The sequence below is a fragment of the Silene latifolia genome, chromosome 8 (assembly GCF_048544455.1).
Source record: "Silene latifolia isolate original U9 population chromosome 8, ASM4854445v1, whole genome shotgun sequence".
NCBI classification, from domain to species: Eukaryota; Viridiplantae; Streptophyta; class Magnoliopsida; order Caryophyllales; family Caryophyllaceae; genus Silene; species Silene latifolia.
In genome coordinates this window covers 84916701-84943281 of record NC_133533.1, presented here as the reverse complement: position 1 = coordinate 84943281, position 26581 = coordinate 84916701, and the positions used below count along the sequence as shown (strand labels likewise).

The window sequence follows — 26581 nt, the reverse complement described above, 5'->3', positions numbered from 1 at the left end:
GCATATCCGTCTTAACCTTAAAGACGGGTCAAGTATTAGACATAAGTCAAAAATAGAATATATTTTGAGTAACAAAAGGTTTGTCCCATATATCCAAGTTGGACGTTTATTAACACGTTTTATTCTTAAGCCGGATATATCTGTCTTAAGGAAGAGAAGACCTACTAGTTACCATACTTACCAATAGAGAGAATTTAGTTTGATGTCTTTTTTAGTTAGGGGTAGGCAAATAAAAAATAGGAGACAAAATGTATTGTAATGAGTAAAAAATATATTGCGAAAAATAAACTGTGATTTTAATTAGCGATTTAATTACCCGACTTACAATGAAAGATAACAAGTTCCCCAAAACCACTTGGGGAACTCCGCCAGTGTTTCAAGGATTTCGACCATCCAAGTGGGGATGAGTCTGATGAGGAGGAGGAGGTGATCGGTCCCAACACCCCAGACATGAGTAACTAGCCGGGGATATATGACTAGCCGAAATCAAGGAAGGAATTGATCTTAAGATAGGCTACAAGTATAAAATGACATCTAATACTCGTATTCAACATTTACCAGTCCACCTTAGATTCCCGCCCTTTTTACATACTTTTGCCCAAGGTATTCTCATTTCTCACATTAAAATGACGAAATGCAGATTATTTAGCATCAGTTGATCGAGTCTTCCTCAATCTGCCACGTGTAATGCGAATAGTTTCCTCCATAACAGTCTCTTGTGAGGCAATAAGAGGCTTGTCGGTCTTGGCAAGAATGGTTGCGATCTGCATAGTTTCTGCCTTGTTACTTGCTGGTCGTCTGGGGCTTGGAGGAGCATCCGGCATTGATATTGACTTCTTCAATGGGCTAGGAGCAGGTAAAGGAGGTGCAAGGCCCATGGTAGATGAGCCTTCGGTAGAGCTCTGCTCGTCTTCCTGTGGACTAGAGGATGTGCTTGAAGTAGGAGAGAGTGGCTCTTCCACTTGTGGCGGAGGCTGTAGCGCTCTCGTGGGTGGTTGGAGAGGAGGAGGTGCATCCGGAGAAGCAACTACTGTAGCGGGAACATGTCGAGCTGCAGGAGCGTGTTGTTCGGCCTGTATAACAAAAGCTTGTAATTCGGCATTAAAGTAGTCAACATTACACTATGAAATGCACAAGGAGGTTATTTTTTAATGACCCAAAATGAGAAATAAAATTGCGAAATTGCATTATGTGCTGGTAATTCACAATACCAAAAGCGAAGACAGTTTGTGAGCTACTTTGGTTTATTCCATATTACACAGCCGCAGAATAGAGAACCTCTGGCTCCATTAAAATTGGAAATATGTTTAAAAAAATAAAAGAATAAAAAAAAGCAAGCAAAAATAGAAGAAAACTGGGCAAAATCAGTTTTGTAACAAAGTTTCTGTCCCGTAAAATGTAAACATTTGCTTCGCAGTTACTCTAGCTGAAACACATTTACTTGAGCAAACCTCCAGAATGAACTTAGGATGCACCTCTTATAAATAAAACACCATCCAATAGAAAAAGTAGAAGTGACGAGGGTTGCTACTTACTACTCGTAAACTCAAAATATCCTACAGAGGCAAATTAACACTAAAATTATGCATGCGATCATTTGATCCGATCAAAAATAAACAAGCACGGGAGATGTCCACAAGATATGAGGCCTATCTGTTGAAAGTTGAAGATTAAAATAGTGTCAAAGGTTCATAGAAGTGGTAGTTCATTATGTACTTTGATCAGAATTCTCCAAAGATATAAGATTAAAACTAACCTAGAAATATTCAAAGTCCAAAACACCATCTAGTTCATTTTTCCAACACATTATAAAAATAACTTTGATCCCAACGACGAGTCGGCACACTCACACCTATAAAATACTCCGTATATATGTATTTTGAACTTCTGCATGGGATGCAGCATTGAGGATCATATAGAATAATGTATACCTGTGTCGGCTGAGGTCTTGGTGTAGATTGTGTGGCAACATACTGCAAAATCTCAAAAATTCGTGTCTGACCAAAGCTTACAGCCCTCTGGCAATACATAGAAGCTGTATCTCCAGCTCTGGATCTCAATTCCAGTAAGTTACGATCAATTTCTGTCTCATGCTTTGAAACATAGGGTTGAAAGAAGGAATCATAGACAAACGTTGTTCCCTAAAACAAATTAACTGGTTGCATAAGAATGGCAGACACACTAAAAACATCAATATCAATAACAAACATTTAATTTCAAAGAACATGATAACGATACCTTTGTCTTTGGGTACCACAGGTATATAATGAACGCCAGTTTAGCCTCACTGTACATTGGAACCCTGTTAAAAAGTATAACGCTTAGGAAACATCCGAACTCAGAAGAGCAATTGCGTATAACAAAGCATTAGAGAAGTTTCCAAATATTTTATCCTGGGTACCATGAAACAAAAGTGTCACCAATCCTCTCAAAGACGGTCATTACAGCAATTAAAATCCTGTAAAATAGCGATAACATACCACATAGAACTGTTATAACTTATAATAAACCAATTTTATTGCAAATGCAGCAATTCAATTCAGGAACGAAAACGGCACAACAAATATTAACAGTTATACCAATACTGACACCAAAAGCGCAGCTGCTCTATCTCAGGTTTATTCCGCTCCAAGGTTTTATAGCACTCATATGCCGGATATGCATATCCAAGTATCATACTACAAACACAAGAACAATGCTCAAAATAATGGATGAAGTAGAAACCCGAAAGTCATAACTGCGCCACGGATAATACAACAAGGCAACTTACACAAGTCCTCGGGTAAGAAAGCTTCCAATCATCTTTTCCTATCCCTGAAACCTTATAAAACAAAAAGACAAATGTATAAGTTATACCACTCGATATTCTCTTCACAATTTTGCAGATGACATCTTTACAAATGCTAAAAATAGTAATTTTAAAATTCAACTGCCAAATATTTTTACGTATTCCTTTTTAGCCCATCCTCGTCAATAGTTCACGCATTCCTTTTACGTATATTCTCTGTGGTCAAGAGTAAATCTAACAATCCCTATCCCACATTCCCACATGCAGGTGCTTATATAAAAAGTCAATCCAAAAGCAAGACTAAACTATTCGCGGGGATAAAAAAAAAAGCCGGCATTTTACTTAATAAAGGTATTATAGGATCCACAAATCACCAAAATGGCAAATTATAAGCATCAATTCATGTGAAACAAAGCACAAATGTATCTGACATTTAACAACGAGATCACAAGTGAGCACATTGAGTATTATGTGCAGCTGTGACCCCAAATTTTTGATTTTTTTTCAGTATATCTTACTCCATTAGTAGTTCCCCCTGAAAATTGACGTGAGAAGATCGTTTCAATTAGAAATGGAAGTGGGCAAGTGAGTTGTTGTCTGTTGGGCTGGCACGCTCTAGTACGGTCCATGGCCTGTTTTAACACAACACAGTATTCGCACGGCCCAACACGGCACAACATGCCATGAATTGAAATCTGATAAAAAAAGACCACCTAGGGTACGACACACTCAAAGTACAAAGAAATTAGGTTAAAGTGGAGAAACTGCTAAGACATACTCAAGTACGGCACAGTACGACATGGCACGCCATGAGCCGTGGGCCGCCATTTCCATGTCACTCACACGGCACGACATGAAGTCCACATTTCCGTGCCTGGGACGTGCTATCACAGTGGGTTGGCACGAGGCACGACCCATTTCTATCTCTAATTTCAACAAAAATCTTAAGGTGATGGTTGATACTCAATCAATGATTGTGTACTCTCAAAGTAAATTTATTCATAGTTTAATATAAACATCGTATTGAGAAAATCATTGAAATTTATTGTATGATCACCAAATATACCATCTTGTTTTTATGGTATGAGAGTCAGTATTGACACATATCCAAAATATTATCTTTGTGACATCTTACGTAATCTTCTTATACGGTATTAATTGTAACATTCCGTTTGATGTTTATGTAGTTGGTTAGGTATGGAGTTAGTGTCGGGAGAGTTTATGATGTAGTTGATACGACATCGTGAGCGATGTGTGGAGGTAGGAACAGTTGGTAGAGTTGGTGTTAAGAGTTCATGGTTTCATGTTTTAGAAGTTGGGGTTTTGTGAGTTTTTAGTAGCTTTGTTGCGTCTTGACCGAGTTAGTATGTTTGTTCGTATGCATGGGTTGAACTTCGGGGACGAATTTCTTTTTAAGGAGGGAAGACTGTAATACTACGGTTTTATGAGTCTCTGGGTACTCTATCGAGTGGGCCTTACTCTGTCGAGTAAGGGTGAGTTGCGTGTTAAAATAGTTTCTGACCTGTTGGGTACTCGATCGAGTAACAAGGTTACTCGATCGAGTAAGGGGGCACTCGATCGAGTACCTCGCTACTCGATCGAGTACCTCGCTACTTGATCGAGTAGCTCGGTTAGCGGGTGATAATTCGACGGGTTTTGTTAATAACACGGATTAATATATAAATCTTTCCGTCACTTTCATAATACACCTTTACAAACCTAATAACATTAAAAGGGAGATTCAAGTTACGTCCTTCGCATTCATCCGTGTTGTTGACAAATCCCGGAGCTTGAGAGGTCGGATTCCATCGTTCTTTATACCTTTGTGATCCTTGCGTCGAGGGTAAGATCTACATACCAATTTTATAGTATTTCGTTAAGTTTCGTTAAACCCTAATTTTGGGAATTGGGAGTTTTTATGATTTGTTAAGGTTATGTTGATTAGGTGATAATTGTATGATTATGTGTATAGGAGAAGGGTTCGTAGAGGAAAGGTTTTGAGACAGCTGCTAGATCGTTTGATGTTTGTGTTGCATTCCAGGTAGGGTTTCCCTACTCAGTATTAATTACATAATGTGTGGTGATTGTGCTGTAGTTAGTGATTGTTGATTGATTCGATATATTGTTGATTGATTCAGATGGTTGTTGATGTTGTGTTGTGATTGCTGATTGTTTGTCTCTGGTTCTCGAGATGCGTTCTCGGCTGAGTGGAGTCACTTGCGGGAGTGGCTTCACGCCCTAGTTTCGCCCTTCGTGGAACCCGCCACGGAAGGGGATGTGCACATTAATGGGACGGGGTTATCGCTCGGTATGATGAGCGGGGCTTAGGTGGGAACAGGCTGTCCCCCGCAGGGGTCCAATGGACGGCCGGTGTGGAGGAGATGGAGTGGAGTGCTTGATTGTGTATGATTGCTTGAGCCGTGTTGGTTGTTGTCTTCGTTGATTATATAACTTGTGTAAATAGTATCGACCCCTTTTAATGTTTTAAAACTGTGGTGATCCATTCGGGGTGGTGAGCGATTATTGAGCGGTATGATATGACGCGTATGGGATAGGCGGGATGAGTCATCACGTGGCGATTAGAAGTCTTCATTTGTGTCGATGTTTTATAGCTTTGATAGTTTTAGCATGAGACCGTCCGAGAATGTTGTATTTCATTTATCGATTTTGGTTTTGATCATGTAATCACTTAAACTATTTACTTTTAAGTATGTTTCGTTATTGTCTTATGATTATCATTGCCTCGGGAAACCGAGATGGTAACATCCTTATACCTGGGTGGTCCTGGTAAGGCACTTGGAGTATGGGGTGTTACAAAATGGTATCGATCCTGTAACTGTAACCAATGAATCCAATGAACATAGGGAGTCAATTAAAATGAACCCGAGGTAGAAGTTGTAGGAGCTAATGCAAAGACTTGGGAGACGTCCTAAAGTCGCGAACTCGCCTTACAATTTTGAACCGGTCACCATGGGATACAAGTCGGGATCGCTATGTGTTTACTAATGCTCTATTGCGTGTGTTGGATGGATGAGTGTTATATAGTTGAATGGATGTGTGGTGGAAAAGATGAAGGCAATTTTTTTTATGATAACATGAATTGTGATGGGAATTACTACTGGTTATTATTGTGTATATGCATATGATTGCGTGCATAGGATTGGATGAATAAGTTGTATGAATATGGGTATGAATGTGATCTATGATTTGGTAGAAAAGATGAGTTAAGGAATTGCATGAGAATATGAAATTCATGTGGAGAATATGTTTATGTGATGGGAGTTGATTTTCTACTTTTGCTATGTTAGTAACATGTGAATAGGGGGATTTTATGTCGTATATTATGTTATTGTTGTACGTAAAGGTATAGAATAAAAGGATGTGGGTAAATCATGATTGACAAGTTAAATAATCTATGTGCATGATGAATGTTGTTGCTTGGCTTTTGGAGATAGTAACATGTGATTAAGAATACTGGTTTTGTGAGTATTGAGTTGTTTTTGTTTACCATTGTTGTCGTTTAAGTTGTTTGAAAGAGAAAATCGAATAGTTATGTCGTCTGATTACAGCAAAGTTGTCTTTAAACTGTTATAACTTGAGATTCATAAATGATTTTAATGTGATTCCAATTGAAGGTGATAGCTTGTCCTTTTACGATTCTAACGATAGGTCACGCGCCCAAAACGACCAAGTAATGAGTGAGTTATGACTGTTTTACGAAAACTGGACAGTGCTGAGAATTGGGGTACTCGATCGAGTAGCCTTGGTACTCGATCGAGTAAGGGGGAACTCGATTGAGTACGTTAGTTACTCGATCGAGTTAGATCGAGTAAGAGGAACTCGATCGAGTACGTTAGTTACTCGATCGAGTAGCCCTGGTGATTTGTTTTACGTGCTTCTGATCTTCACCTACTCGATCGAGTAAGTCCCTTACTCGATCGAGTGGCCGGTACTCGATCTAGTGACCCCTGTTTTGGGTCATATGCTTATCTTTTGACATTCGTTGCATATTATGTTTAATTCAAAGGTGTTATTTTGCTTCTTTATACATTGTTTTATATGTATGTTAGCCTGATGCGTAAGTTACCCAATATTATGATGTAAAGAGTGGCACCTGTGGTGAGTATGAGTTTGGTGGGAGGAGATGAGCTATATGTGGTTGTGCTGAGAAGTGGAAAAAGAAAAAGAATATTGATGAGCTGATTGAGGCATGGTGTAAGTTTTGGTGAGACGTGGTGAGTGATTTATTCGCGAAATTGAGTGATGTAAAAGTAAGTGAAAGTGGGTAAGGGATGATGTGGGTCTAAGGAACGTGAGAATGAAAAGATTGAAAGGAAGGTTTGGATAGTGGCAACTTGAGATGTGTAAAGAATTATGGAGTGAGATGGTTAGGAGTCGTGTGGGTTAAGAAAATACATAGGGAAAGTTCGTTTTAAAAGGGTTGAGAAGAGTAGTATATAGTGAACTTTGTGCAGACATGTCGCGAGGTGGATTTGTAGACAGTGAATGAGTTTGGGGAGATTTGGTTTATTAAGAGGTGAAACTACGTGTGATTTCCTTGGGCATTTAACGGCATGAAATGAAGTTGTTTAAACAGTGAACGTTGATTTTATGGATAGGTTAGTGACAAATGTGAGCGATAGCATAATAAGAGAAGATCCATGGTAAGAAAGAGTGAGATGATATCGACATGAAATAATGGGATTTGAGCTTTGGCGGAATGAGAAGGTAACCGGAGCACTAAAGAATTAGATAGAAGTAATAAGGAGTTGAGCTATTAAATGGTATTGTTGAATGTGAAGAGAAAAGAAGAGTAAAAAGTAAGCTAAGGAAAATTTTCACCGGAGTCAAGATGTATGATACTATCATGGGGATTTGAGTTAACGGTTACATAGGAGTCTCGGGACAACATGATTATTTATGGGTTTTGAGGAATTAAGGGAGTAAGAGGTTGATAGAGTATCTGCACGATATGAGATATTGGTGGAGAGTTAGATGACGATACGGTTAAGAATAGTGTTGGGAAGAATGTTGAGGTAAATTTTTTTTTTGATGGATTTGATGTTCGTTATTTGGAATGTTAACCAAAAATAGGAAAGAAACTGTGATGTTTAGAGATGAGTGTAAGAGGTTTGATGTCCGGACAATGGTAGTGTTATGGTTTGTGACTCATGGTTAAGAGCGATGGTATATTAGAAAGGTAGCAGTTCTAAGGAGGTTGTTTTGGTAGGGACCTGATTGTTGTGTATGATTGTGAGAGGGTATAAGATGTGGTTAGATGAGGCGAATGCTAATAGTTGAATAGTAAGGGTATGGTTATACTTGGCAGGAAGTGATGGTGTGCGAATGGGGGAATATGTTATGAGGGGCATATGAGTTAAACTCGGGCGACAGGTAAGCTTTGTTGAATGGTAACTTACGTGATCAGGATTGACTGGTTGGATGTGATTACGGGTCTGTGATATATATAAATGTTTGTGTGAGGTTTTAACCTCACAAGTTGTGATATGGTGTGATTATCATAAAGTTGTTATTTGAATGTTCTATAATGCTGTTGGGTACGCTAATCTAATTGAATGATGATTAAAAAGGTAATAATTTGAGTGATCTGGCATGACTGGTTATGCTTGTATGTATTCATGATACATGTTAATCTGTGATATGGTAAGGGGATGATATTCATGAGGTTATCTGTTTAATTCATATAATATGTTGCGATGTGATTTAGTAAAGTGGATTTGAATAAGTTTTTCTTGTCTGAGAAATTATTTTGAGTCGGTGTTTGTGGGAATTGTATGTAGCTCTGATGTATATCGATGTGGTTGTGGTGCCTCGGGTGGTGATCCGGGCACGGTATTTAGTGTTGTGATGCGGGTATTTTCGCACTTTGGTGTGGCTGTTGGTGGCGGTGTCGCGATGACGTCACCGGTTGTGGTGGAGTAGGCGGGATGATTATGATACGAGTTTTCAAAAGTACATACAAGTCATACATAGATTGTTGTTTTGTTTGATGTTGCTTCCTGTGAGTTTCAGTTTGTACAGATAGACAATTATTTTGTTTATTGATATTTCTTACCAGTTAAGTTTTGGTATGAGGGTAGAGTATGATATGAAAGAGAGTTGTATATGTTTTCGTTGTTGTCATGGTATAATGACATTCTGTTAATGGGACACGGTTGTGATAGGTTGTTACAATAATTTTGATCTTGTTCTAGTTAAGGTTTCAGTAGACATGGTAATGGCAAGTGAGTCGTAGAACATGTGTGGGAATGACCCGAAAGATGCAGGTGGTTCATAATCCTTTGTTGAAGACAATGAGTGTAGGGTGTGGGGAATTAGTGTCATGTTAAGTTTTGTATGAGTTTTGCGGTAATAAAGAAAAGAACTTGAGGATCTAGTGTGAGTATACGTAACGAGTGTAGATAGTGAGTTATGCTTTTGGGGAGATAGGTGCTTTACCTGGAGAGGTATGTTGTCTTGCAGTAAGAATGGAGAGTTAGTATGGTGATTTTGCTACGAGTTTTATGGTATAGGTTAGGTGGTGTGCCGTATGAGTTGAGGTATGAGAAATGTTTAAGTAAGAGAGCCTTGGATATATGCATGACGATGTTTAGAGTATAGGTGGTTATTTATGACATGCGGTGGTGATGAGGATAATGAGAAGATATAGCTAGGATTTAGTATTAGTGAGTTACGAGGACGTAACATTTGTCTTAAGAGGAGTAGGATGCGATCAAAGAAATTTTGATGGTTGTGCATATGGTAATATATTTAGAAGTTTGAGTCTTGATGTAGAATAAAAGATTGATTCGTATTGTGGGTGATTTTATTAAAGGTCATGACCGTGCTTGTAGGAGCGTGATGTTTAGGAGTGTGAGAATATTTCACTAGGGTTGACAGTTGGATGATGAGGTTATGAGTGTGAGTAAACTTCGAGGACGAAGTTTATTTTAAGGGTGGTAGAATGTAACATTCCGTTTGATGTTTATGTAGTTGGTTAGGTATGGAGTTAGTGTCGGGAGAGTTTATGATGTAGTTGATACGACATCGTGAGCGATGTGTGGAGGTAGGAACAGTTGGTAGAGTTGGTGTTAAGAGTTCATGGTTTCATGTTTTAGAAGTTGGGGTTTTGTGAGTTTTTAGTAGCTTTGTTGCGTCTTGACCGAGTTAGTATGTTTGTTCGTATGCATGGGTTGAACTTCGGGGACGAATTTCTTTTTAAGGAGGGAAGACTGTAATACTACGGTTTTATGAGTCTCTGGGTACTCTATCGAGTGGGCCTTACTCTGTCGAGTAAGGGTGAGTTGCGTGTTAAAATAGTTTCTGACCTGTTGGGTACTCGATCGAGTAACAAGGTTACTCGATCGAGTAAGGGGGCACTCGATCGAGTACCTCGCTACTCGATCGAGTACCTCGCTACTTGATCGAGTAGCTCGGTTAGCGGGTGATAATTCGACGGGTTTTGTTAATAACACGGATTAATATATAAATCTTTCCGTCACTTTCATAATACACCTTTACAAACCTAATAACATTAAAAGGGAGATTCAAGTTACGTTCTTCGCATTCATCCGTGTTGTTGACAAATCCCGGAGCTTGAGAGGTCGGATTCCATCGTTCTTTATACCTTTGTGATCCTTGCGTCGAGGGTAAGATCTACATACCAATTTTATAGTATTTCGTTAAGTTTCGTTAAACCCTAATTTTGGGAATTGGGAGTTTTTATGATTTGTTAAGGTTATGTTGATTAGGTGATAATTGTATGATTATGTGTATAGGAGAAGGGTTCGTAGAGGAAAGGTTTTGAGACAGCTGCTAGATCGTTTGATGTTTGTGTTGCATTCCGGTGGGTTTCCTACTCGATTAATTACATAATGTGGTGATTGTCTTTGTAGTTAGTGATTGTTGATTGATTCAGACGGTTGTGATTGTATATTGTTGATTGATTCAGATGGTTGTTGATGTTGTGTTGTGATTGCTGATTGTTTGTCTCTGGTTCTCGAGATGCGTTCTCGGCTGAGTGGAGTCACTTGCGGGAGTGGCTTCACGCCCTAGTTTCGCCCTTCGTGGAACCCGCCACGGAAGGGGATGTGCACATTAATGGGACAGGGTTATCGCTCGGTATGATGAGCGGGGCTTAGGTGGGAACGGCAGTCCCCCACATGAATGGTCCAAAGGACGATCGGTGACGGAGAGATGGAGTGGAGTGCTTGATTGTGTATGATTGCTTGAGCCGTGTTGGTTGTTGTACTTGATTATATAACTTGTGTAAATAGTACGACCCTATTTAATGTTTTAAAAACTCGTGGTGATCCATTCGGAGGTGGTGAGCGATTATTGAAAGCGGTATGATATGACGCGTATGGGATAGCCGGGATGAGTCATCACGTGGCGCTTAGAAGTCTTCCGCCGTGTCGACGGTGTTTTATAGCTTTGATAGTTTTAGCAAGAGACCGTCCGAGAATGTTGTATTTCGTTTATCGCTTTTGGTTTTGATCATGTAATCACTTAAACTATTTACTTTTAAGTATGTTTCGTTATTGTCTTATGATTATCATTGCCTCGGGAAACCGAGATGGTAACATCCTTATACCTGGGTGGTCCTGGTAAGGCACTTGGAGTATGGGGGTGTTACATTAATAGCTACGGAGTACCATAATCTGATTTCTAATCGTATAACTTCTTTGATATATTAATTAAACTAATTTAGATCTGCTCAATGAATATGTGGTATTTATAGTGATTTTATTTTTATATTAATTAATCATGCTAAATTAATACCTCATCAATTTTTCATATTTTACGTCATTATATTTTGATATGAGAAAAAAAAATGGAACTGTAAAATTATTCAAGAAAACTGAGTAAAATTGAACCGTAAAATAATAGTATTGTCTCATTAATTGTTCATTAGCTTAGACCCCGTGCATTAAATGCACGGCTTATAATTTTTTTTTTTAATTTCTACTAAAATAGATATATAATAATGGTATCCCATTAGTTTTCATTTTTTTCATAATTACATTTTGCTTTGAGAAATAAAAAGTTAAAACTAAAAATTAAATAAAAGAATTGAGTAACATGTTGAAATGAATTTTTTTAAACAATATTTTCTTATACCGCAAAGCTAATGATTTCAATTTGTAAGTTCTCTCAATTTTTTGTTTCGAAAGTAACTAAAACGGTTTATTATTATATTTTATACATAGTATGAGTCAAGTCATTCTCAAATAATAGAATCAGTAAAATATTTAGTAAATCATAGTTTGATAGAGTACAATTTTTTATTAAAATATTTTAATTAAAAGATTATAGATTAAAGTTTAGTCAAAAAAATATAATTTAATGAAAAGATTAATTTTAATGAAAAGATAATATAAGTTAATGAAATAAATTATTATAACTATTAGTTACCTTAGTTAATGTATACATAGTTGTTATTACTTATTAGCTACCTTATTTAGAAATATGCTTTTTGGAGGGAAATTTGTGAGGATACCTATTCATTTAGTAAATAGGGGATTTTTCTCGTTATTGTATTTTGTTTGGAGAAAAAAGAAATTAAAACCAAAATTTAATCCAAGAGAATTGACAAATGTGCTGAAATGTATTTTTTTATTAATAAATATTTTTTATAACAAAGTTAGTGATTCCAATTTATAGATTCGCTCAATTTTTTTTTGTCTTGAAAGTAATAAAAACGATTTATAGTTTTGTTTATACATAGTATGAGTCAAGCCATTCCAAAATAATAGGATCAATAAAAGATTTAATAGTTTATAGTTGTATATTATTTATATTTTAATTAAGATACTATAGTTTAGTGTTTAGTGAAAATTATTGATGAAAAGCTTGATTTTTAATGAAAATTTATATAATGAAATACATTATAATTATTATTAATTTTCTTATTTAGTGAATATAATTAAATTATCAATAGCTTCCTTATTTTAAAAGATGCTTTTTGGAGGGAAAATTTGTGAGTTCACCTATTCTTTTATTTAGTACGTAGATAGGGGATTGTACTTCGTATAATACAAAAACTCAAGTTGCGTACTTATTTTCGCGTCAATCAATCTACATTTATAGTGTTATTATAACATGTTAACCCAACCCGATTCCAATTCAATTGACTAGTTTGCTAAATCTAGGTAGGAGTACATTCTATGATTATACGACATGAAAAGGTTAATAGAGAAACAACGTGAACAAACTCATAGAAGGTTAATAGCAATATTCTTTCCTATTGTTTTTAGTAAATATTTGTTCTCCAAGTTTATAATCTTTGTAATAGTTGTATTTTCCTAATTCTCGTTAACCTAGCTGGAGCTCTTGTATTATAAATAGATTGTATGTTAATTGTTAATAAAATCAAGCTTTTACATAATTACATCGTTTCTCTTATATGGTATCGAGCCTCCGATCACACTAATCTCTCTCAATTTTTTTTCTTGGATGGCCAAAGTTCCTCAATCCCCAATGCTCACGAACCTAATGTCTCGTTTCTCATTCTCAACCTCTCTCAATGCGTTAAATTAACATCTCAAAATTATCGTTCTTGGTCCACACAAATTGATGATTTTCTCATCGGATTTGATCTCTTCAAATACGTTGATGGACCGTATCCTTATCTTCCGGCAACTATCACTAATGCCGAGAAAAAGGAAGCCTCGAATCCCGCTTACAACACTTGGATTCGTCAAGACCGTCTCATCAAAGGTGCCCTCCTTGGCACGATTGATCCTTTGATCACTCCTCTTCTTCTTCAAGCAAAAACATCCAACGATGTTTGGAAAACTCTAGCACATACTTATGGAAACCCGTCTCGTGGTCACATTCTTCAAGTTAAAGACTGTCTCAAGACAATCTCAAAGGGTGATAAATCAGTCACTGATTATATGCAAGCTATTAAGACTTGCACTGATGAACTTGCTTATCTCGGAAAGCCAATGGATGCGGAGGATATCATCGCTCGGGTAATCGAAATCCTTTATTTTGAGACCTATAAACCTGTAATTGACGCGGTACGTGCTCGTGACACTCTTATTTCTTTTGATGCTTTACATGAAAAACTGCTAAACCATGACTTAACCTACAAACCATCCCCTCCTCAACCCGACTTACCCACCTCTGTCCATTATGCCCAAGCATCGTACTCTCGCAAATACACCAAACCAAACACTTCAAACGCCTCTCCTGGTATCCTGCCACGACCCTCAACCTCTGCATATCCCTCATCCTCTACCTATCCTGCCCAATCAAACTCTACCTCCCTCATCCCTTCCACTCCCTTCAAAGGTCGCTGCCAATGGTGCAAAAAAATTGGTCACTATGTCGATGTTTGCAAGGATTTCAAACGACTTTTTCCCAATGCCCAAATTCCACCTTTTCCTCGTCGGTCAAACTCTCAACCACAAGCTTACCTAACCCGCACTCGTTGTAACACCCCGCACACCAGAATGCCTTACCAAGGACCATCCCAGTGTATGACGGTGTCACCATCTCGGTTTCCCGAGGAGGTAGATCAAATTAGACAATAAAAGAACAATGGTAAATATTAGTATATCTCATACAATACAACTCAATACAAACTCTCTTTACAACAAAGATACAACTACAACACTCATGACACTGCATCTCTAGACTGGTAGCGTGATGACTCGATCCCTCCAATCCTAGTAGCCACAATCAACAGTACCTGCTAAGCCAACTGCTCACCATCCCCGAATGGATCACCGAAGATACCACAAAACAACACGGGGTCAGTACCGACTAATCAAATATAAGACAGGTCAACAATGTAAACAGCTGATCATCCTCTATCCCAGTCTCTCTATCACGCACAGTAACCGACTACACCCCAAAGGGTGTAGTCCTGCCAGATTACCCATCGCAACAGGTAATCCTCGCCGCCAGTGGGTGACCGCAGCCCGTCCCACCTAGTCCAGCTCATCAACGAGCGACCACGATCCCTGTCCCTTCATGTGCACATCCCCTCCCGTGACGGGTTCCACAGAGGGCGAACTAGGGTGTGAAGCCACTCCCGCAAGTGACTCCACCACAATCACACACACAGCATCACAGCTGTCACAACACCACAACCGTCACAACACAACCACATCAACACCTTCACCCAAACACCCAACCTCCGATGATTGGCAGATATCAATCATGCACAGTACAATCACAATCTTAAATCAATTAACAGTAAACTGAGTAGGGAAACCCTACCTCGTCGCAGATCATGTAAGACCTCCATACACAGCCACGCACGACTCCAATAAGCATCCTAACAATGACAACCATCTCCTATTACACAACTATACTCAAAGAATCACTCAAAAGAATACAGGGCAGAGACTTACCTAACCTTACACATCGACGGTGACATAGACGACCACCACACACGTCATCCTTCCCCAGCGAATTCCGTCCTTCCCATGGTGGAGGTTTAGGCTAAATACATTAGAGTGTGAAGATATGGGGTGATAGGAGAGGGAGATAGACTAGGGTTAGAGAAAGAGAAACTGTCGAGGAAAATGAGAAATGAAATGAATCTCGCGAACTTGCGTTTATATTAACGTGTCGACAGCAGCCATACTCGGTCGAGTACGGGAGTACCTTCTGTGGATCGCCAAGTACTGGTTATGTAATCAGTGGGAGGAGGAAGTGAGCTAATCTCAACAAAAATAAACCGGGTAAACCACTTGCTATCATCGGGTTTCACCGGAAAGAAAATAAAATTTTCTTCATCATTGCGGGCTCGAATGGTCACTTGATCTCGGCTAAGTGATCTCACCGAGAATAAATGAGCAAGATCATGAATACTAATATCGTAACCAAACGTCTTATTCATGGGACAAATCGTAAGCAAGGTTCGCCAAGCATAAGGAGCTACTTGACAAACGGCTAATCGATTGAAAATCAAGAACTCTTGAATTAAAGGTGGATAAGGAAACCTCAAACCAAATCGGAAGGCATATTCATACAAACACGTCCACCCCGATCTCACAAAGTCGGCCTTCTGGCCAGGAGTTAGAATATGGAACACCACTTGGTCGGAAAACCCGAACATTTCCCTAATAAGGGCAAGATCGGCCGCCGTGAAGGTGGAATCATACGAATGTTTGACGAAGAGAACGCGGCCGGAGGGGAAAAGGTTTGACGGCACCGGAGGATCCGAGTTATAAGAGGGGGACGCATCTTCTTGAGACATAGCAGAGCAAATATAAGAAAAAAAGGACGAAGTACCTGATGTATGCACCGGAGGGTATAATTAAATTGGGATCGGAAGTTTTGGGGTTGAAGAAGAACAATGAATGAGGGTAAATAAATAAGGGAGGCGGTTGGAGTTAATTAATTGGGGGAAGCACGAGGTGGCGTAATTGTCGCGTCCCGTCAGTTTTAGGCGTCTTGGAGCAGAAATTCCCGCCCAAAGTATTTTGAGACGAAAATTTGGGGGCAATTTTCATGGATAAAAATTTACATTTTTATTCCTAGCTGACGTGGCAAGCATCTGTTGGTGGAAAACAATTGAAAAGGATAAGTGACATGGCAGCCTAAGGACCATTGGATCAAAGCTACAACAAACACACTTTGATAAATATCTCACGCAAGAAAGGGAAGGGAAAGTCAACAACTACTCCCTATTTTAATGGAACCGACGCAGGAATGTAGGAGCAGAAGCAGGAAGACGTTACAGACTCTAAAACCCTAGCAAGCAGTAGTTATATAAAGACAAGCAGAAGCAAACCAGAGGGGATATCATCCTACTACCAAACACTTGTCTACTATTAAGCAATCACTAGCAAAATTCGCCTTTGTATTTCCTCATTTAATTCCGTCTCGATTATAGTGCCAAAATTGGTGGGATTCCGACTCCCCCCGCGGTTATTCCCACATCGGGTTTTTCGCGTCACCAAAGTTCCTCGTGTCAATCTCTTATTTCGTTACATTTTCGCTCGTTCATATCATCGCATTTTAATTCTTTCGTTGACCATAGATCGATCACTTTAACTCACAAATCAGATTAATAACTCGGTAAATTTTTACCAAAACATCCGATACGTGTTCATGATATTTGGACACGTCTTGGCCATGTGCCCATGGTATTTAAATACATTTTAGACACACTTTCAAACAGAGTCAAGTTGAATTTAAGTTGAATAGTAGGCATTGTTTTATGGTGGGGGGTTGAACTGGGAGTGAATGATATTCTTTAAACAAGGAATGCGATGTCGAAATAGATTGATTAAAAAATGTGTTTGCGGGAGAAATAAGAATAAGTTATAGTCAAGGTTAAGTTTTAGCTTCACTTATTTAAATTTAATATAAAATAATTTTACAAAAATAAAATCGTACATTTATAACTATAAAATATATATTTTCTTTAATTTAAATAAAGTGTCACGTGTCCTAAATTTCATGGGATCTCATGTCACGAGTCTGTGTCATATCTGTATCCCTTTTGGTGCCACCTAGACTGTTCACGAGCAATTCTACCAATTAGGCCCAACTTGCTTTCTCAGCATGTTTGGACAAGTATTTTAAAAATAAAATTAAGAGAGCGGGCCAAATCCGGCCCGCCAAGTAAAATGGCGGTTATGGACAATAAGAAAAGACCCATTGGTTGGCCCTTTAGGCTCGTTTAATATTTACATGCTTTACTTTTTACTTTTGCAAAATCATTTTAAAGAAATATAACCTGAACCCCAAATTACACGTTATTTCATAATCGAAATTCGACCCGACCGGTTCAACCCGATGGGTCAATGATAAATCAAGAATATAATTAAAATATTAATATTTCTATATTATATTTGAAATAATAAATATAAAAATAACTATTTTAATATTTTCAATTAAAATAATAATTTAAAAATCAATTTTATATAACTTTTATATCATTAAATAAAAAAATAATTTTATTTATGTGAATTTATTAATATAAGTACGATAAATAATGAATATAATCATATTATTAATATTAAATATGATTTAATTTTAAAAAAATCGGCTGAATGATAAAATAAAAGACGTTATAAACTTTTTTTTTACTCGTATTCTGACTCTAACCCGACGCGAGAATCGTATGACCCGACCCGTCGACCAGTTTGACAGGTCTAATTGCTATGCAAACGCTAAATTATATTAAAAAATCATAAAAAATGAAAGAAAAACATTAATTTGATTAATACTATTGCAATTAACGAATTAGTACTCCATCCAAATTATCATCTAGACGGGCATATCCGTCTTAACCTTAAAGACGGGTCAAGTATTAGACATAAGTCAAAAATAGAATATATTTTGAGTAACAAAAGGTTTGTCCCATATATGCAAGTTGGACGTTTATTAACACGTTTTATTCTTAAGCCGGATATATCTGTCTTAAGGAAGAGAAGACCTACTAGTTACCAATAGAGAGAATTTAGTTTGATGTCTTTTTTAGTTAGGGGTAGGCAAATGAAAAATAGGAGACAAAATGTATTGTAATGAGTAAAAAAATATATTGCGAAAAATAAACTGTGATTTTAATTAGCGATTTAATTACCCGACTTACAATGAAAGATAACAAGTTCCCCAAAACCACTTGGGGAACTCCGCCAGTGTTTCAAGGATTTTGACCATCCAAGTGGGGATGAGTCTGATGAGGAGGAGGAGGTGATCGGTCCCAACACCCCAGACATGAGTAACTAGCCGGGGATATATGACTAGCCGAAATCAAGGAAGGAATTGATCTTAAGATAGGCTACAAGTATAAAATGACATCTAATACTCGTATTCAACATTTACCAGTCCACCTTAGATTCCCGCCCTTTTTACATACTTTTGCCCAAGGTATTCTCATTTCTCACATTAAAATGACGAAATGCAGATTATTTAGCATCAGTTGATCGAGTCTTCCTCAATCTGCCACGTGTAATGCGAATAGTTTCCTCCATAACAGTCTCTTGTGAGGCAATAAGAGGCTTGTCGGTCTTGGCAAGAATGGTTGCGATCTGCATAGTTTCTGCCTTGTTACTTGCTGGTCGTCTGGGGCTTGGAGGAGCATCCGGCATTGATATTGACTTCTTCAATGGGCTAGGAGCAGGTAAAGGAGGTGCAAGGCCCATGGTAGATGAGCCTTCGGTAGAGCTCTGCTCGTCTTCCTGTGGACTAGAGGATGTGCTTGAAGTAGGAGAGAGTGGCTCTTCCACTTGTGGCGGAGGCTGTAGCGCTCTCGTGGGTGGTTGGCGAGGAGGAGGTGCATCCGGAGAAGCAACTACTGTAGCGGGAACATGTCGAGCTGCAGGAGCGTGTTGTTCGGCCTGTATAACAAAAGCTTGTAATTCGGCATTAAAGTAGTCAACATTACACTATGAAATGCACAAGGAGGTTATTTTTTAATGACCCAAAATGAGAAATAAAATTGCGAAATTGCATTATGTGCTGGTAATTCACAATACCAAAAGCGAAGACAGTTTGTGAGCTACTTTGGTTTATTCCATATTACACAGCCGCAGAATAGAGAACCTCTGGCTCCATTAAAATTGGAAATATGTTTAAAAAAATAAAAGAATAAAAAAAAGCAAGCAAAAATAGAAGAAAACTGGGCAAAATCAGTTTTGTAACAAAGTTTCTGTCCCGTAAAATGTAAACATTTGCTTCGCAGTTACTCTAGCTGAAACACATTTACTTGAGCAAACCTCCAGAATGAACTTAGGATGCACCTCTTATAAATAAAACACCATCCAATAGAAAAAGTAGAAGTGACGAGGGTTGCTACTTACTACTCGTAAACTCAAAATATCCTACAGAGGCAAATTAACACTAAAATTATGCATGCGATCATTTGATCCGATCAAAAATAAACAAGCACGGGAGATGTCCACAAGATATGAGGCCTATCTGTTGAAAGTTGAAGATTAAAATAGTGTCAAAGGTTCATAGAAGTGGTAGTTCATTATGTACTTTGATCAGAATTCTCCAAAGATATAAGATTAAAACTAACCTAGAAATATTCAAAGTCCAAAACACCATCTAGTTCATTTTTCCAACACATTATAAAAATAACTTTGATCCCAACGACGAGTCGGCACACTCACACCTATAAAATACTCCGTATATATGTATTTTGAACTTCTGCATGGGATGCAGCATTGAGGATCATATAGAATAATGTATACCTGTGTCGGCTGAGGTCTTGGTGTAGATTGTGTGGCAACATACTGCAAAATCTCAAAAATTCGTGTCTGACCAAAGCTTACAGCCCTCTGGCAATACATAGAAGCTGTATCTCCAGCTCTGGATCTCAATTCCAGTAAGTTACGATCAATTTCTGTCTCATGCTTTGAAACATAGGGTTGAAAGAAGGAATCATAGACAAACGTTGTTCCCTAAAACAAATTAACTGGTTGCATAAGAATGGCAGACACACTAAAAACATCAATATCAATAACAAACATTTAATTTCAAAGAACATGATAACGATACCTTTGTCTTTGGGTACCACAGGTATATAATGAACGCCAGTTTAGCCTCACTGTACATTGGAACCCTGTTAAAAAGTATAACGCTTAGGAAACATCCGAACTCAGAAGAGCAATTGCGTATAACAAAGCATTAGAGAAGTTTCCAAATATTTTATCCTGGGTACCATGAAACAAAAGTGTCACCAATCCTCTCAAAGACGGTCATTACAGCAATTAAAATCCTGTAAAATAGCGATAACATACCACATAGAACTGTTATAACTTATAATAAACCAATTTTATTGCAAATGCAGCAATTCAATTCAGGAACGAAAACGGCACAACAAATATTAACAGTTATACCAATACTGACACCAAAAGCGCAGCTGCTCTATCTCAGGTTTATTCCGCTCCAAGGTTTTATAGCACTCATATGCCGGATATGCATATCCAAGTATCATACTACAAACACAAGAACAATGCTCAAAATAATGGATGAAGTAGAAACCCGAAAGTCATAACTGCGCCACGGATAATACAACAAGGCAACTTACACAAGTCCTCGGGTAAGAAAGCTTCCAATCATCTTTTCCTATCCCTGAAACCTTATAAAACAAAAAGACAAATGTATAAGTTATACCACTCGATATTCTCTTCACAATTTTGCAGATGACATCTTTACAAATGCTAAAAATAGTAATTTTAAAATTCAACTGCCAAATATTTTTACGTATTCCTTTTTAGCCCATCCTCGTCAATAGTTCACGCATTCCTTTTACGTATATTCTCTGTGGTCAAGAGTAAATCTAACAATCCCTATCCCACATTCCCACATGCAGGTGCTTATATAAAAAGTCAATCCAAAAGCAAGACTAAACTATTCGCGGGGATAAAAAAAAAGCCGGCATTTTACTTAATAAAGGTATTATAGGATCCACAAATCACCAAAATGGCAAATTATAAGCATCAATTCATGTGAAACAAAGCACAAATGTATCTGACATTTAACAACGAGATCACAAGTGAGCACATTGAGTATTATGTGCAGCTGTGACCCCAAATTTTTGATTTTTTTTTCAGTATATCTTACTCCATTAGTAGTTCCCCTGAAAATTGACGGACCCTAGCGATAAATCCTGGCTCCGCCAAATTAGGAAAACGGATAGAAGGCGCGACTAATTGAATCGAAAAAATAATAAGAATGGCAAATTAACAGAAATTTAGTAATCAAACACACACCTCAAGTAGATTAATCCGAAGGAGAAATGGAGATGATGATTAGAGAGGTCGAAATTAGTAGAGGTGAATACAAAGGGGTGGTAGTGGCGGTAAATAAAGAAATTACCGGGGTGGAGCGACGTCGTACCGTTGCGAAGTCGGCGGAGAAGAGTGACTGAAGAGAGATAAAGACGTCGCCAACTAAAAAGGCAAGAAAATGGATGTTGGAAGCTGTTTTTGCTCTCACCGATGTTATGTCCCCGTTTTTTGAATTCTTCCTATTTCTTGGGACCCGCCATTTAAAATTTCCTAAATATACTTATCTCGTATTTCTCCCGGTCATGTGTTTACCTTTTGATTTGGATCGTGGAGAATAACTGATGAGCTCCTATTTCTACTAAGTTTTGGCACCATTTTGAGCTCATTTGGTAACATTTAGGGGTGGTTTTTGACGATTTTTACATTGTTTTACCAATTCCGAATACTTCACCATTTAGCATGAATTCAAGTGAAGATTAAGAAGCCAAGAGATCGAGAGAAGTGTCCAAGGAAGAGCCAAGAACAAGCTTGAAGAAACACCACGAAAAAGCCTTCCAAAGGATCAAAGGAAGCACGAAAGAAAGACGCGTTCCAGGACCAAACTCGCACCGTGCGAGTTTTCCAGGCCCAGAACTCGCACGGTGCGACTTTTTTGGGATTGTTGCCGTTTTGTATTACGGGCCTTCCCTTTGTTAAGCCCATAATTATTAGGTTACGGTAGATATAAATAAGATGTTTGCAAGTAGGTTAAGCATCTTGGGAGCACTTTAATTAATCAAGTTGTAATTTGGGAATATTTTCATCTTTTGAATTGGGTTTAGATCTAATCATGGAGAACTAATCTCCCTTTCTTAATCCGACTCAAAGGCTTAATCTTTGGTTGTAAGACTCCATAATCTTTCCTTAATTATTATTATTGTTCTTAATCTCTTTTGTTTAAATGCGAAATTTTGGAATCCTTGTTTGATTATTGTGATTAAGTGTGATTTCCTTGTTACATAATCTTTCCAAGTTCCTTAATTTATTGTTGTTGGGTTTATTAAGTGTGATTTCCTTGTAATCCCATGTTGCAACAACTTGTTATTAGACTAATGAATGTGATTTCTTCTTGGTTTAATTAACATTAGAGAGATTAAGTTGTGATTGCTCATTAATTGTGATTTCATTGTGAGTAATTCCACCTATTAGATTCTTATTGCTTCATCTTCTTGTTAATGAATCTATGTGTGTGATTTCCACTAGAGGAATTGATAAGTTGGGTCAATTATTAAGTGTTATTTCCTTGTGATTGACTTCTAATTAAGGGAATTTGGAGATTTAATCTCACTAATAGGACAATAATATTGATTAGAAGGATTGATTGAGGGGTTTTGTCAAATAAAGTGCCAAACTTTGGGTCGGGTTAAGTCTCTCTTAATATTGATTAATTTCCATCTTTAAACTCTTGATTGATTGCTTGCCTTACACTCTTGTTTGAATTTGTCTTGCTCTTGTTACAATTAAAACCAAACCAACCCCCCCCCCCCCCCCCTCTTTTACATAATTGTTGTTACTTCCTTACAATTGCTCTAATTACTCTTTTAATTTCACTATTGCAAAACCCATCTTCTCTTGGGTTCGATCCCTTGCTTGCTATTTTACTAGTTTATAATTAGTGCTAATTAGTGTGTTTAGTGGTTTATAAATTGTTAATTTGGTCGTCTTTTAGTGCGACATTTTAGGCGTGTCAATAACCTTGACATGATAATTGAGGCTTAATCAATAATCTTATTCCATTTTATAAAAGAGGGGTTGTGAGTTTTGAACACGTGAGAACCTCTTGGTTATACTAGGTCGGATACAATGTGAGAAGATCGTTTCAATTAGAAATGGAAGTGGGCAAGTGAGTTGTTGTCTGTTGGGCTGGCACGCTCTAGTACGGTCCATGGCCTGTTTTAACACAACACAGTATTCGCACGGCACAACATGCCATGAATCGAAATCTGATAAAAAAAAGACCACCTAGGGTACGACACACTCAAAGTACAAAGAAATTAGGTTAAAGTGGAGAAATTGCTAAGACATACTCAAGTACGGCACAGTACGACATGGCACACCATGAGCCGTGGGCCGCCATTTCCATGTCACTCACACGGCACGACATGAAGTTCACATTTCCGTGCCTGGGACGTGCTATCACAGTGGGTTGGCACGAGGCACGACCCATTTCTATCTCTAATTTCAACAAAAATCTTAAGGTGATGGTTGATACTCAATCAATGATTGTGTACTCTCAAAGTAAATTTATTCATAGTTTAATATAAACATCGTATTGAGAAAATCATTGAAATTTATTGTATGATCACCAAATATACCATCTTGTTTTTATGGTATGAGAGTCAGTATTGACACATATCCAAAATATTATCTTTGTGACATGTTACGTAATCTTCTTATACGGTATTAATAGCTACGGAGTACCATAATCTGATTTCTAATCGTATAACTTCTTTGATATATTAATTAAATTAATTTAGATATGCTCAATGAATATGTGGTATTTATAGTGTTTTTATTTTTATATTAATTAATTAATCATGCTAAATTAATACCTCATCAATTTTTTCATATTTTACGTCATTATATTTTGATATGAGAAAAAAAAAATGGAACTGTAAAATTATTCAAGAAAACTGAGTAAAATTGAACCGTAAAATAATAGTATTATCTCAATAATTGTTCATTAGCTTAGACCCCGTGCATTAAATGCACGGCTTATAATTTTTTTTTTAATTTCTACTAAAATAGATATATAATAATGGTATCCCATTAGTTTTCATTTTTCTCATAATTACATTTTGCTTTGAAAAATAAAAAGTTAAAACTAAAAATTAATTAAAAGAATTGAGTAACATGTTGAAATGTATTTTTTTAAACAATATTTTTTTATACCGTAGAGCTAATGATTCCAATTTTAAGTTCTCTCAATTTTTTGTTTCGAAAGTAACTAAAACGGTTTATTATTGTATTTTATACATAGTATGAGTCAAGTCATTATCAAATAATAGAATCAGTAAAATATTTAGTAAATCATAGTTTGATAGAGTACAATTTTTTATTAAAATATTTTAATTAAAAGATTATAGATTAGAGTTTAGTCAAAAAGATATAATTTGATGAAAAGATTAATTTTAATGAAAAGATAATATAAGTTAATGAAATAAATTATTATAATTATTAGTTACCTTAGTTAATGTATACATAGTTGTTATTACTTATTAGCTACCTTATTTAGAAATATGCTTTTTGGAGGGAAATTTGTGAGGATACCTATTCATTTAGTAAATAGGGGATTTTTCTCGTTATTGTATTTTGTTTGGAGAAAAAAGAAATTAAAACCAAAAATTAATCCAAGAGAATTGACAAATGTGCTGAAATGTATTTTTTTATTAATAAATATTTTTTATAACAAAGTTAATGATTCCAATTTATAGATTCGCTCAATTTTTTTTGTTTTGAAAGTAATAAAAACGATTTATAGTTTTGTTTATACATAGTATGAGTCAAGCCATTCCAAAATAATAGGATCAATAAAAGATTTAATAGTTTATAGTTATATATTATTTATATTTTAATTAAGATACTATAATTTAGTGTTTAGTGAAAATTATTGATTTTTTTTTTTTTTTTTGGTAAAATGTGAGTATTATATATATATATAAAAAATGTCTCAAATACAAAACAAAGGCCTAAACCTTTCCATGGATTAAAGAAACTTCAAGCTCTCTAGCCAATCTAACTCTTGCGTATTCAACTTCCTCTTATCCCGTTCTCTTACCCTCCTCTTCATGTCATCAATGATCAGCAATGCAATACAACTAGGCCTCAGGACCAGCTGCTCTATACGACTTTTGTTCCTCTGCTGCCACACATGATACATAGCACTCAACACCATAGCATTCTTTACCTTCCTCTGCGTTTTCAAGCCATTGTTATTGATACACTAGTGCAGGACATCAGATTCAGGAAAATTTAAGCCAGAAATATGCTGCAGTTCTTGTATCACCCGTCTACTAAAGACACATTCAAAAAATAAATGCTCCTGTGTCTCATCTTCCTGCCCACATAAGAAACACATACCATCCACATTCAACCCAAATCCTTTCAATCTACTATTAGTATGCAGGGAGTTGTGAGCTATAAGCCATGCCATGAACCTGTGTTTAGGTAGATTCCAACTGTCCCAAATTACCTTATGCCAGTCCACCTTTGTCCTGGCTCCTCTAAGCCATTCATAGCACCCAGCAGGGGTGTAACCAGTATCTGCCACACCCCCTGGTTGTAGCCATTTGCAATCACCTGCTTCACCCTGCAAATCCTCCTCCACACCCAACTGGAATTGCTAATGAAAATTTATATAATTATTGATGAAAAGCTTGATTTTTAATGAAAATTTATATAATGAAATACATTATAATTATTATTAATTTTCTTATTTAGTGAATATAATTAAATTATCAATAGCTTCCTTATTTTAAAAGATACTTTTTGGAGGGAAAATTTGTGAGTTCACCTATTCTTTTATTTAGTACGTAGATAGGGGATTGTACTTCGTATAATACAAAAACTCAAGTTGCGTACTTATTTTCGCGTCAATCAATCTACATTTATAGTGTTATTATAACATGTTAACCAACCCGATTCCAATTCAATTGACTCGTTTGCTAAATCTAGGTAGGAGTACATTCTATGATTATACGACATGAAAAGGTTAATAGAGAAACAACGTGAACAAACTCACAGAAGGTTAATAGCAATATTCTTTCCTATTGTTTTTAGTAAATATTTGTTCTCCAAGTTTATAATCTTTGTAATAGTTGTATTTTCCTAATTCTCGTTAACCTAGCTGGAGCTCTTGTATTATAAATAGATTGTATGTTAATTGTTAATAAAAGCAAGCTTTTACATAATTACATCGTTTCTCTTATATGGTATCGAGCCTCCGATCACACTAATCTCTCTCAATTTTTTTTCTTGGATGGCCAAAGTTCCTCAATCCCCAATGCTCACGAACCTAATGTCTCGTTTCTCATTCTCAACCTCT

General features: G+C 36.9%; 2 protein-coding genes across 10 annotated transcripts; both read right to left on the bottom strand.

Moving 5' to 3' along the window:
• Positions 1 to 486: 486 nt before the first annotated feature.
• On the bottom strand, positions 487 to 2875 carry LOC141597030 (putative HVA22-like protein g). The gene is made up of 6 exons (XM_074417347.1): positions 2771 to 2875; positions 2580 to 2678; positions 2402 to 2458; positions 2239 to 2302; positions 1932 to 2141; positions 487 to 1073 (listed from the first exon to the last, which is right to left on the bottom strand). Exons 1-6 carry the CDS (start codon positions 2800 to 2802, stop codon positions 642 to 644), a joined length of 894 nt encoding a protein of 297 aa, XP_074273448.1. The 5' UTR covers positions 2803 to 2875; the 3' UTR covers positions 487 to 641.
• A 15636-nt stretch (positions 2876 to 18511) lies between these two features.
• On the bottom strand, positions 18512 to 21745 carry LOC141597029 (putative HVA22-like protein g). Of its 9 annotated transcripts, none has more exons than XM_074417339.1 (7): positions 21477 to 21745; positions 20796 to 20827; positions 20605 to 20703; positions 20427 to 20483; positions 20264 to 20327; positions 19957 to 20166; positions 18512 to 19098 (listed from the first exon to the last, which is right to left on the bottom strand). In XM_074417339.1, exons 2-7 carry the CDS (start codon positions 20825 to 20827, stop codon positions 18667 to 18669), a joined length of 894 nt encoding a protein of 297 aa, XP_074273440.1. In that variant the 5' UTR covers positions 21477 to 21745; the 3' UTR covers positions 18512 to 18666. The 9 variants fall into 9 exon arrangements, with proteins under 9 accessions (XP_074273440.1, XP_074273442.1, XP_074273445.1 ...); XM_074417341.1 differs by having other exon boundaries at positions 21481 to 21745; XM_074417344.1 differs by having other exon boundaries at positions 20796 to 20829; positions 21585 to 21745.
• Positions 21746 to 26581: the final 4836 nt, after the last annotated feature.